General features: G+C 38.2%; 1 protein-coding gene across 3 annotated transcripts in view; it reads right to left on the reverse strand.

Moving 5' to 3' along the window:
• chchd6a (coiled-coil-helix-coiled-coil-helix domain containing 6a) overlaps nucleotides 1-13,165 on the reverse strand; it is a 46,247-nt gene that overhangs the window by 15,396 nt on the left and 17,686 nt on the right. For all 3 annotated transcript variants that reach the window (XM_056733541.1, XM_056733542.1, XM_056733543.1), the window contains 2 exons: nucleotides 10,675-10,745; nucleotides 936-1,071 (listed from right to left, as the gene is read on the reverse strand). In XM_056733541.1, the coding sequence (XP_056589519.1) occupies nucleotides 936-1,071; nucleotides 10,675-10,745 (207 nt within the window). The remainder of the gene's footprint in view (nucleotides 1-935; nucleotides 1,072-10,674; nucleotides 10,746-13,165) is intronic.

Here is a 13,165-nt window from a genome sequence, read left to right on the forward strand (position 1 = left end):
GGCCAAATATCGTCCTATCCTAACAGAACACACATGAATGGAAACGTATTCATTCTACTTGCGGATGATGTAAAAATTTAATTTTTGAAAAATTGACCCTTAAGACTGGTTTTGTTGTCCAGGGACACATAAATGTCTTTGTTTTGATAGACACAAAATAAGATATTTTGAAGAATGTAGGAAAGCAAACAGTTCTGGGGCACTTTTGACTGCCATTGTCATTTTTCCTACTATGGTAGTCAATAGTGGACAAGAACTGTTTGGTTACAAGCATTCTTCCAAATATCTTTCTCTGTGTTCATCAGAACAAAGACATGTATACAGAAACCACTCAAGGGCGAGTGAAGATAACAAAAATATTTTTGGGTGAACTGTCCCTTTAAATGAGGAATCGTTATTATAAGCTTGGTGTTGTGAAACAGGGTATGTATGATAAGGAGACCTTTTTAAGTAAAACTATTTAAAAGAAGTGAACGCAGCATCTTCAAAATGCAATTCTCATACAACAAGATAAAGAAAAACACTGAGATGAAAACAAGTTGTCGATCATCTTGACTCAGTACTAATCTATAATGTTTTCTACCTTAAATTATTATTACATTTATATTTCTTATAATTACACAGTCAATGGCTTTGCAAGTCAAATTTTGATCGATTACGTTGCAAGTTAAAAAGTTGAAATTAGTTGACTTGACTTATTGAAACTTATTTGGATGAGTTTGAATAAAGTAAAAATGCAAAATGTAGAATAGTAAACTGACAGTAGAGTGTATTGTATTTTTAATGGTGTAATGCGTATAGTGCAAAGTCAACTCAATAAAATGTATCTGTATACAGTACCACAACAATTACCTAAATCCTTCTTATATGGACATTATAAACACTACAAATTCAGGAGTGGGGTTTTATTATTTCATACATTTATTATTTCATACCTTCTTGGCAGTATTGATGCACTGCATGTACTCTTTGGCCAGGTCTGAACACTGAAGTGTCTGCGCGCGGTTCTCTCTGTAACAGTTCAGGATCTGAGCCTGCAGGATCGTGCACACGGGCTCCATGTTACGTGGCCTGCAAAAGAGGTCAAAGGTCAGTGAGCGTGAAGCCAGGAGGATTTTTCTCCAATGCAAAAGAATTCTGCACACAGTGGCAGTGAACGCTTATATAAAAACACAAGCACAAGATTCAGTATAAAGTAAATCGCATGACTCACTCACACCCCCCAGCCTCAATTCAACTCGTCCTGTGGATGCTTTAGTAGAATGAATGAATGCAGGGAGACAGGTTAAACTGAATTACCGGCAGAGTGGATATTCATTAATAACAGCGGTGTCGAGAGTGGCACTGACTAGACGAACTATGATAAATAACTCTGCGAGCGGGAAGGAGGTGTGGGGGGGTGAACAGACCCGGCAAACCCCACGGTACATCTGTACAGTAGACCCTGAAGAAATAAAGGGTGCGGCAAATAACCTGTCCATCATCATTACATCAGACAAATGCATTCGCTCCAACTAATAATGCGCAACCGAGCGCCCTTTGTTCCTATGATTGTATAAATGACAGTTATTGATTCAGATCATTTATTCGGAGATCTTTGGATGAAACTGATCATCTAAAGCGATCAAACGAAACGAGAGTATAAAACAAATACACGGATTCAAAAGAACGATTTGTTAAATAGAGCAAATCACTTTGGCTGCAAGGTACAAAAGAAATCAGCTTTCGAGATTTCAAGTAAAACTCGCAATTTATTTATTACGTTATTGTTGAACTTTTGGCTAAATTTGTGGTAGGGTCTGATCATGACTTGCTTCAAAAGAAGAACAAAGGGAAACTAAACGTTTAAAAACACGAAAATGTAAGGCCATGAACACACTTGACGTCTTTTTTGATTAGAAAAAGTTGACAAAAGCGTTTTTTTAGTAAATTAAAAACGCTGGCCGGGTCTTGTTACAAATAGCAACCGAACGCCATGACTTCAGAGGCTGTGTCCATGCAAAAAGGGAGCCCAGAGAAACAGATAGGCAGTGTAACGGAAGTCTATTTGAATTATAAACAGAAACGTATTTGCAATAACTAATCACATATTTAAAAACTATAATACAAATTTCCCGATAGAAATGTATTCAAAACATATTGAAAGTGAAAGTTCAGCTTTTATTTATACAAAACTATGGTCCAACCAGCGTTTCGGCCGCCATTTTTTTTTCGAGCTTGTTTTTGCTCGACCAATCACCTCCCTCGCATGTTTTTAAGGAGACGACACACTATTCACTTGTCAATGGTTAGCTGTGAAAAGGAGCTTGATGTAGGGTGTTTTTTCCAGAAAAGTTGAACTTTTCTCAACATAAAAGACGCACAGGACATTTTTTCAAAACACTGTTTACTCAATAGGATTATAATGTAAAACAGACTCTAGCAGCTTCGTCAAGTCTGAACACGGCCTTACTGTGTAAAAAAATTATCTGATATTTAGAAAGAATATTTTAATTATTAATTTAATAAATAATTTATTTATTCATTAAAGTAAACAATAGACTAGGTTAAACAAATGATGTACAATGATATCCTATTATCGGAAAGGGTGGTTAAGCATCTGTAGTTGTAGAAAAGTTGATCATAAACTGCAAACAAATTAAATATAAAAATGTATAATTATAATAATAATTTGTTACATTTATAAAGCACTTTTATGGACACTGAAAGGTGCTTAACATGGAAGGGGGAATCTCTTCAACCACCAGATAACTCTGTTTTCATAGATTTTCAAATTAATATCAATCATACTGCAATTGGGTTGTTTTTATTAAGTAATAATAACTCCAAAAATTGAGCTAATTAACACAATAAAAACATTATAACATTATAAAAAACATGGGATTTATAGAGCAACCTGTTCAATCAAAATAACTACTCTTGCAGCATAATTGACAAAAGCTAGCAAGATGTCACACCAGATATCACTGAACTGATTAAGCAAAGTGAATCTAGGAAACCCGGCCCTCCTTCTGTTTAACCGCAACGCAACATCTCCTTTGAGAAGTTCGACTGACACCCCACCTAATTGAAAGGCAATTTAAAGCCTCGGCCTGGCTTAGGTTTCGGCGGATTCAATTAAAACCCATCAATGACCACGCCATCGCCAAAGATACGACATCCGCCGATCTCCTTTCAAGCAGAGTCACACGTCTTATCGCTGTTTGTGAAAGCAGATGTGGGAGAAGGATGTTGAAAACAAACTTTCGTCAATAGCACATCTATGGACGTTAGCAGGACGCTGTGTATCAGATTCTTTATTTTTATCAGCCTCAGAAAGCGCTTTTTATTTTAATTACCATGTGAGAGGAAGAATGACTACAGTAGTCACATTCTATGCTCTGGTAGATAAGAAACTCTAATTTAAAATAAACTCCCTTCATCAGGAAACGGAGAAGGTGTCTGATAGAGCAGAGGCTTTATTAAAGCAGTCTGAAGCAGAAAATTGGCTCGCTCAAACCCGGACTGAACTAAATTGAACCAAATTAAAGGTGAGGTCCTTAATAAAAATATTAGCCGACCGCTTTGAAGAGCGAAATTCCCGCGTGTTTAACGCTGGTCTCACATCTGTAAATAAATAACACCGCGCTTGAAGATTAAATGTTAATTACGACAATTTCAACTATTATTTGTAATCTCTTTAACGGAGCGCAGAGCTACAGAACAAAGCGCAAAGACTTCAGAAAAGCTTTGCGAGGCGGTTACCCACAAAGCGCAACTCAAAAATATGGAAATGAAATGCAAAGAAAAAGGCGACGACAAAAGATTAAATTAGTCTAAAACACATTCGGTGCGTGTAGGAGCACACGCTCGTAACTTGGAGAGACAAGCTCATTATTTTGATGCTAAGGAGCGGTACGCCGGCTGAAAACTGCTAGATACCAAAGGCCGCGCGGAGGTTTAGTTGCCGCCCGCTCATTAATAATTTTCAATCAGCTCTTGTTGATAAGAGGACAAACAAGAACGCGGAATTAGGGGTGACAAAAATCTCTCCGAACTGGGATTACGCTCCAGAAACGGAGATAAACAAATAACGGCGAGGTGGGGGAAACACAAAAACACCAAATCAAACTTGATACAAAGCGTAAGCCGCGAGCCTTTATCAGCTCGGAGTTCGGCTCGACATGTTTTTCGAATCGAGGGTCTGAAATTAACGAGATTAGAGACGCCGTTGCCTTGACCTCGCTCCAGCTCATCTGGCAGATGAGAACCTCGCCTTATCTCCACCACTCTCCTTCCAGGCCTCGCTCGCGCTCTGACAGCTTTTCAATTGACTGAGCACGAGCTCACTCCCCTCTCCACCTCTGCCGCGTCCCTCGCTCCAATCCTCCCGTCCAATCTCACCTGTAGGGGCCGGCGTCTTGGCGGCGATGGGCCCCACTTAAACCTGACAGGATGAAGAGAGGACGGGGGAGAAGCGACGGAGGAGGAGAGGGAGAGGAAGAACTCGGAGGGATCCGACAAAGCTGGTAATTACTGGGTCTGGGTTTGCTCGAGCGGCAGGTCAGGGTTGCACACCTCTCTACAGGGTAACTGTGTCTGAAGTGCTGAGAAGACACTTCACCTCTTCCCGGTCAATCATCAGGTGGAGCTCAATAGTCACGCACACTTCCGTGAACCTCGGCCCTCCGCGAAGGGACAGATGCGGAGAGGAGATGTTACTCTGCTGTGACCAAGTGCGGGAACATTTCCTCAGATCATGCCGTAAAGATCTTGCTTTCTTAAATGTTCAGTTCAGTTCGTCAGTAATCTCTCCATGTATCTTAAAGGTTAACCAAAAATCAGTTGTGATTTATTCTCGGTCACGTCACTTTAAAACCTGTTTATGGAGGGTTTTTTCTGTGAATCACACAAGACAATATTTTGAGAAATGTCTCCATACATTGGGAGTCAATGGGGGCAGGTGTTGTTTGGTTTCCGACATTCTTTAAAATATCTTCTTTCGTGTTCGGCAGAAGAAAGAAAGTCATGCAGGTTAGGAGTGACATGAGGATGAGTAAAGGATGTATTATTTTTTATTTTTGGGTGAACTATCCATTTAAAGCTCAACCTTTTTGATTCCAATTGTATTCAACAATATTAAAAGGCCCCCCCCCTCCCACTCACATAACCTCAAAATTTCCTCCTAATAAAACATTTAAGAGCTTAATATTAACTGGAAAAACATTTATGAACGAAAAAATGGCCAAATAATAAGACATATCTTTTTTTGTTTGTTTTTAATACATTACAGTGCTAATTTTGACTAATTTTAAAATAGTGTTCATCTTGAGGTCCCCTTGGAAGTCAGCTGGGCCCCCTTGTGGGCCCCCTGTTGAGAACCACTGATTTGAAGGGTGTCTGTAGGGTGTGAACAGGTGGGAAATGGTATACAGACAAAATAAGTATTGAAATGTGCTTACACAAATGTTGGGATTAAAAATAACCTTGTAAACATGTGCATACCCTTCGGACATTCTTGACTGTGCGTGTGAACATTTTAAAGGTCCAGTGTACGAAATTTAGCGCCATCTAGCGGTGATGTTGCAAACGACCACCCACCCCACCCCTCCCTTTGGAAGCACTACGGTGGCTAACACAGAACAAAGATGTAGTCACGTTTTCACTTCTTTGCCGAAGCAGATAACGTATTTACGGAACACATTCTGAAGCAGTTTGTCCGTTTAGGGCCACTGTAGAAACAACATTCCATGCAAGAGGAGGTAGATAGAAATAGCTCATTTTAAGGTTATAAAATCATAACGTTGAAAACATATTTATGTATATTATACTGCATTTCTGTCAATAGATCTTCAAAAAAGTGACACATTAGACCTTTAAGGATAAAACTATTTCAAAGTTTATACAGTACATCAGGCCCCAGATCTGTACACCACTTTCCAAAAAAAAAGTCCTTATAATAAGTGAGAGCGATGACTCACTGTCAGATAAAGCTTCACCGCTAGTTTGAATAATTAAAGTGCATGCAGAAATGTGAGAGGAGACTGCTAAACAATAATTATTGTCAAAATTCGACGCCCCAAATCCTCCCGCATGTGTGAAAAAGGCGGCATGCAAAAAGCCTTATTTCTCACGAAAAACACACAGATACTTTTATTTGGATTGCGCAAGATGTCAGAACATGTGCTGTAATGTGACTGGGTTAAATCAAAGACCGGTGACCCACGGTCTAGTCGCAGCGCTCTCCCACCCACCCTCACAGCCAACCGCTCCTCTAATGAGAATCTTTCCTCTGACAGACCACAAACAACATCCGTCGCAAAATAACAACAAATGCCTGGCTAAGGCAATTTAATTGGCTGCCACGGAACGGGGAATTTTGCAAGGAAGGGAAACCAAGCGTGACGATGACCAGACGCGTTACTCGATCTTTTTAGCTTTTTTCAAAAGTGCAAAACGCTTCTAAAGAGTTAGCATCACTATGAAGTGCAAAGATCGACAGGAAGTAAACACATCTGTTTTCTCAATGTTTCTTTATACTATTCATTCTCACAACATCCGGCATAAAAATGACCAGATCATTTTAACAATACGTCATACTTCATTACAAAACTAAAAAGGTAAAGGTCAAATGAATTGAAAAAACTAAATCAAGCCTGTTTGAGGACATTTTACGGTAAAGATCTTGGATCATTTGGACAGGATGGTTTTTGTTACTGTATTACTTCAATGAGCATCAGATTTTTGTACTTGTTGAGTTTTTGATTGTCATAAAAAATCATGTAAAAAATTCTTTATGCCGTCTAACATAACTTGCATTTTATCAACTTAAGTTATATATATAAATATAAATATATATATTTAAAACAATCTAGACAATTCTTCATAAGATTCTCCCACCCAAAAAGATTCAAAGCACTTGCGGGACACCCAATCCATGCCCGACAAACAGGTCCAGCTGAGTTCGGTTAAGTTATTGGCCTCGGCTAGACCGCAGTTCCTCAGCAGGCGGTTGTTAATTTAAGTTATCAGATCTACCACAGTTCTCGCCTCAGGATAGGGCAGGACGGCCCCGGGCCATCTCACGGCTCTACGTGTCGGGTGAAGCGGGCAAGAGAGGGATTCTGAGCGGCTCAAGGCTGGTGAGGATTAAACTGCGGCCCCGTCATGCTCCAGGAGTCAGAGGTCTGGAGCCTGCCGTACACTCGGGGATTAAAACCAGGATTAAAACATCGGCTCCACGCAGGTAGACGAGCAAAACCGCCAGCTAAAGCTGCCAGACATACCGCTGCCAACAAGTGGATTGAATCGATAGAACAAACTGTACCTAAGCCAGTGCAGAAATGACGGAAAAGAATGGCTTGGCGACTCGAATTTAAACTCGACATGAAATCAACATGTGATTTACAACACTGATCCGACTCTGATTGCGTACTTGGATTCCGCCAATTGATGGATAAAACAAAGCACCACCTCACAGAACCAAAACAACAGCAGGTTATCCTTTTTTTTAAAAAAAAAGCGGTTTCTCATGCAAGCGGTTTTAACCAAAGAAGGTCATTCGCCTCCATCAAAGACAAACATAGCACAAAAGCTACGAGGTAGGCTGGTACAGATGTTCATCTACGCTCTGATTGGCAGACGGGTCATCCCAAGAGAGAGCTCATTACCCAGACGCCAACATCGTTTGTGTAACCTCATCGAAGTCTCCTCATCTAAATGATCTTGCACCTATGACTGTCGCTCAACGACAGATGGCAGGAAACCTGCGAGATTCAAGAAAGACGAGGGGAAACAAGCCATCACGAACGCTTACACACGTAAAAATCACACGCGCTCCGCCATACCAGAACACCCTTGTGCGATTATCGTTCCAAATCCCTGTTTAAATCTAGCACAAAGCATGCTGGGAGAGATGAGTCACAAGCCATCTGCAGCTTTAGCGGTCAAAAGTGTTATTTTTGCATTGTCACAAGAATTAAGAAATGTCTGAATGATTGAGAACGTTTTCACAGATGCACAGAAAACTCAGAATGCTTTGTTCCGTGAGAGGTTAGGAGGACCCGGCACACTCAATAACAGGACTCCGGATATAAAACTGGCATTTCAAATATCCACAGAAGTAAATATTTTTCGCAATAACATACAAACCTTCTGAGACGGACTAGAGGCTTTGAGAAATAGCTTTTAGCATTTATTCAAATGAACAATTATTAGACTTTCCTATAAGGTTGTATTTGTGAACCTGAACAACAAAACCAGCCTTATGGGTAAATTTTTGATTTCGAAATTGAGATTTAGACATAATCTGAAAGCGGAATAAATAGGATTTATATTGATGTATGAGTTGTTAGAATGAGATACGACCGTTTAAACTCTGAGTCTGAGAGTGCCAAATAAATCCAAATATTGAGAAAATCTCCTTTATTTTTAGTTGATGGCCTGTCACAGGGCCTCAGATTAACAACTTCAAAGTTTTTATATATTTACGATAGGAAATTTACAAAATATCTTCATGGAACATGATCTTTACTTAATATCCTAATGATTTTGGCATAAAAGAAAAATTGATTATTTTGACCAATACAATATGTATTTTGGTCTTTTATTAAAAATGTCATCCAGGGTTACATTTGTCAACATTAGTTTATACATTAGCTAACATGACCAAACAATCAATTCCTTTTTTCTGATGAACGCAGAAAAGATATTTGGAAGACAACCAAACAGTTCTTGTTTGATTTGCTACATTCTTCAAAATATCTTCTTTTGTGGTTAACGAAACAAAGAAACTTGTAAAGCAATCTCTCCTACTATAGACGTCAATGAAGAACTGTTTAGTTACAGGCATACCAAAGATATTTCTCTGCGTTCATCAGAACAAAGAAAAATTACATTTTTGGGTGAACTGTTAATTTAACATCAAGTCCTGCTTACTGAAATGAAGACCGTCAGAAATTCCTGAAAAGAAAACCTTGTAATACACCAGAACCCAACAAATAAAAGAGTTTAGTTTTAGAGACAGAGGGACTGTCCGGAAAGTGCAGGAGACAGAGTACCAGGAGGAGAAGACGGATAAATGAGGGGAAGAGGAAAGATGTGATGAAGGAAAGATCCTCCAGCCGTAGTGAACAACGAGCGGCTCGGGGCGGCTGAAGGGTCGTGAGGAGCTACAAACAATCTGCATTAATTAAAGCAGTCAAGAGATTTCATTCCAACCCGGTGAAAACGTGTCTGATTATCCTACACAGAAGAAAAGGAATTGGCTATTATATCTCAACAATTCTACAACCCGCTTCAGAGAGGATTTTTGGACTACACTGCAAAAAATGACAATCAAGATGTATTTTCTTCATGAGAAAAATGACCTAAGAATAAAAATAAGACATTTCTGTGAATTAAAATGAGCCAAAAAATCTGCCAATGGGGTAAGAAAAATAATCTTGAATTCAGCGAGGTAAACCTTAATTCAAGATGATTTTTCTCATCACATTGGCAGATTTTTTTATGCTTGTTTAACGCACAAATTCATTGAAATTTCATATTTTTATTCTTATTTTCTTAAGTCATTTTGCTCATCCTGAAAATGCATCTTGGTTCTAGATTTTTTTTGTTCTGTTCTGGAAAACAAGACAAATATACGAAGTAAGAAAGTAATTTTTACAGTGTAGGCGTGTTTACGAATTAAACCGGTTTTCCATACAATATTTCAGCGTTCCAAAAACACAAGTTCTCTTTACCAATACTCCCACAATCTGATTTAATCAGGTGTAAAATGCGCTGAAACGCAGCAATGCTTGCATCTTAAATAAAGTCTTTCTTTTTTAACGCTATTAAGGATATTTTTTACATAAAATAGCATATTTTCAAAACTCGCTACAAATACATAGACTATGCATTCATTCAAATAATGGTGTTAAAGCGTTGAATATGAAAGAAAAGTTCAAGAACATGAAAGCAAAGAATAGTAATCGATGTTTGTGGCAGAGCCTTGGATGTTATATTAGAGTTAATGAGAATCTGGCTGTCCTTCCTAGCATGTTCTACTCTCCCTAGATGCACTTTCTTTCATTTCACCATTTGCCGAGAAAGGACAGAGATGACCCATCTCCATAGAAACCAGGCCATTTTTCTTTGAAAGCAACGGAGCAAGGCTACGGCAGTGCCACGCTTTTGACCTTATCATCAATTATGGAGTATTTCAGAGAGTAAACTAGCAGTGCAAGGAAGGGCTTACCTTGCAGCTCACATGATCATTAATTTAATGAAATACGAGGCACTAAAAAGTCTCAAAAAAGAGGTTATTATAGGGTTGTTTTCAGGCAGAACAAAATAACTGCTTTTATTATCTGTCTTGTTTGTTTAGTAATGTCTACATCAACTATTCAAAATTGGCACCTCCACCTCCGAAGCCCTTTGGTGAAATTGCTCAGACTTTTGCACCCACTTGACTAAAGTATTCGCTTTCATGTCTTCAGATTCTAATGACAAATCTTTTATAGCAAGGCAATTAAAAATACATCAATAAAAATGTTCAGTTTCCAGAAACTTTTGAGTTGAATCCCGCCTTGAACCCAAAACATCATGAGGACTTTTTTCTTTTTATAACTTTGTATTCTATTCTTTACGAATTACTTTTTTACTGGGTATCAAAGCATCACAGTGTTTTTGTTGAGGTGTATCATTTGTACTTACTTTATATTGGCTTCACTTCGGGCCGCAGCGGTGTGGAACTGTTCGGCAGACATCTTGAATCGTTCTTCATTCTGAAACACGGGCAAAGAAAATTAATTATCAGTTAAATAAAAATATAAGATACAGGATTCTCTACAAGATACAGCACTTTCAAAGCAGTCAAGCCTTAAGCTACAAACAGAAAGAAGGTAACTTCTTTAAAGCTATTCTAAAGACCAAAATTTTTGTAAATATGTGAGATCATGTCTTATTTACAGTCCACAGTTAAAAAACACTAGAAAACACTTAATAAAATTTGGAAATGCTAGAGAATGCTAATGAAAATATGTTTTTTATTAATTATTTTATGCATTTTGTTGTCTTACAAATTCCTATATTTAGTATAAAAGGGGCAAGAAGAGAGAAAGTCTTTTTTAAAAGATGCCAGTTTTTGTTTTTGGGACTCAATATTTAAACTCATTAAGAACACAACGACCATCATTAGACAACTGATTATACACAAGAAGATTCTGTTAATGTGATTTATGCTAAGACATCGGACACTTGCATCTATTTCTAAAATAAAACATGAAAAATATCTGATTGCTGAATTAGTGGTGCACCTTAAACAACGTTTTTGCGCACACCAAAATCTGCTCGCGCCAAATGAAATGAGTAAAATAAAGAGCAAAAACCACAAGGATGATAAAAGAGAGGAAGATGCTGTTTTGCAGGATTTATCCCACACACTGACCTAAAAATAATTCCTGTATCAGTATCCTTTTAATTCCTAACAGATCTTTAATTCACCCAAAAATGAAACTTCTGTCACCGTTTACTCAAATTCTTGTCATTTCAATTCCAATTTGACTTTCTTTCTTCCGCGGAAAACAAAAAAAGATATTTAAAATTCTCCATTAAAGCATCACTTTAATGCTATGGAAGAAAACCAGACCTCCATAATAAAATTGAGGCTCCACACCCAAGACTAAACCAAAACACTGTGCCGTGCAGATTAAATGCAACTATTAAGATATACATGGTGTCTCGGGATACCTAAAAAGCCTCCATGACATTTTTCCATGTCTTTTTTACCACATAATACTATTTGACCTTCATCACCGCGGCTATTCATCAATGCTCACTGGATAAATGGATATATGGTGGAAATGAACAAGTGATTCTAAATGAGAACAGTCGAAGAAAAGATACGAGTTATCCATATGAAAAAGGCCTTTTGGTTCTCTGCATACATTAGAAGTGGGCAGCACTTCCTATAGCAGAACAGCAGGAAGGCATTTGTTAGTTATAATCACGCAGCTGGCACCTGCTTTGTCATTCCCTTCGCCTGGCACTGACCACCAGCGGCACCCCTGCCTATTTAAACAGCCAATTCACTCAATGTTTTGCTTCATCACAAGAGTATTTTCAGTGATTCTTCTTCCTAAAGACGAGAACTTCCTGTGACGGAAAGCAATGCTGGAGAATCTATGCAGCCAAGTTTGCAATAAGCAAAACATTAACTATTATTTTTGACACTACAAACCAGTTAATCCCACTAGTAAAAAGCATGAAAAACCTGATTGGTTGACACAATTGGAGCAGGACAAATAATGATGCTATTTAAGGGATTTGCCAAATTACAGTCATGAAAACAAACAAGCTTGCACCTGCAATCCCAACTACCTCCTGTACATTTAGTGTACACTATGTGATTTCTGATTACATTTATCTTCTGTTAAAGAGAAAATAACAGTTTTAAAAGTCCAGTTGAGGAAATGTGGCGGCATCTAGTGGTGAGGTTGCAAATTGCAACAAACGGCTGACTCCACCCTTCCCTTTCAAAGCACTATAGCGGCTGACAGAGGTCTAAGATGTTGTCACATTGTTCCTTCTTTTCCGAAGTAGATAACATATCTTCAAAACGAACCATAGAGCAGTTTGTCCCTTAAGGGCTACTGTAGAAACATGGCAAATTCCACGTAAGGGAACCTGTGGTGTATGTATATAGAAAAGCTCATTCAAAGGTAATAAACACAAAACACTTCATTATGTACGGTCTTTATTGCATTTCTATGTCTTCAGAGGTGTATATAGTATACAAAACTGTCAATGGATCCTCCGTAAAATACACATTGGACCTTTTAAACCTGTAATGTTTCTTCAACGATCTTTTACACATTTAAAGAGACAAGTCACTCAGCCTCATGTCATTTTAAACTTGTACGATTTTGTTTTTTCTGGGGAACACAAAAGAAGATATTTGAAGAACGTTAGTGACCAAACAACATTAGACTTTCATTCAAAAAACAAACACCAAAACATTTCTCAAACTATCTTCTGTTGTGTTTCATGGAGATCAAAAGTGTCACATACATGTTTTGAACAACATTAGGGTAAACAAATGACAGGTTTAATATTTAAGGTTTGGGACAATTTAATTCAGTGCGATTAAACAACCGTATCAAACCAACCCAACATAATCATCCTCTTTTTGATGCATCCGCATTAC

Source organism: Triplophysa dalaica, chromosome 20 (assembly GCF_015846415.1).
Source record: "Triplophysa dalaica isolate WHDGS20190420 chromosome 20, ASM1584641v1, whole genome shotgun sequence".
Lineage (NCBI taxonomy): Eukaryota > Metazoa > Chordata > Actinopteri > Cypriniformes > Nemacheilidae > Triplophysa > Triplophysa dalaica.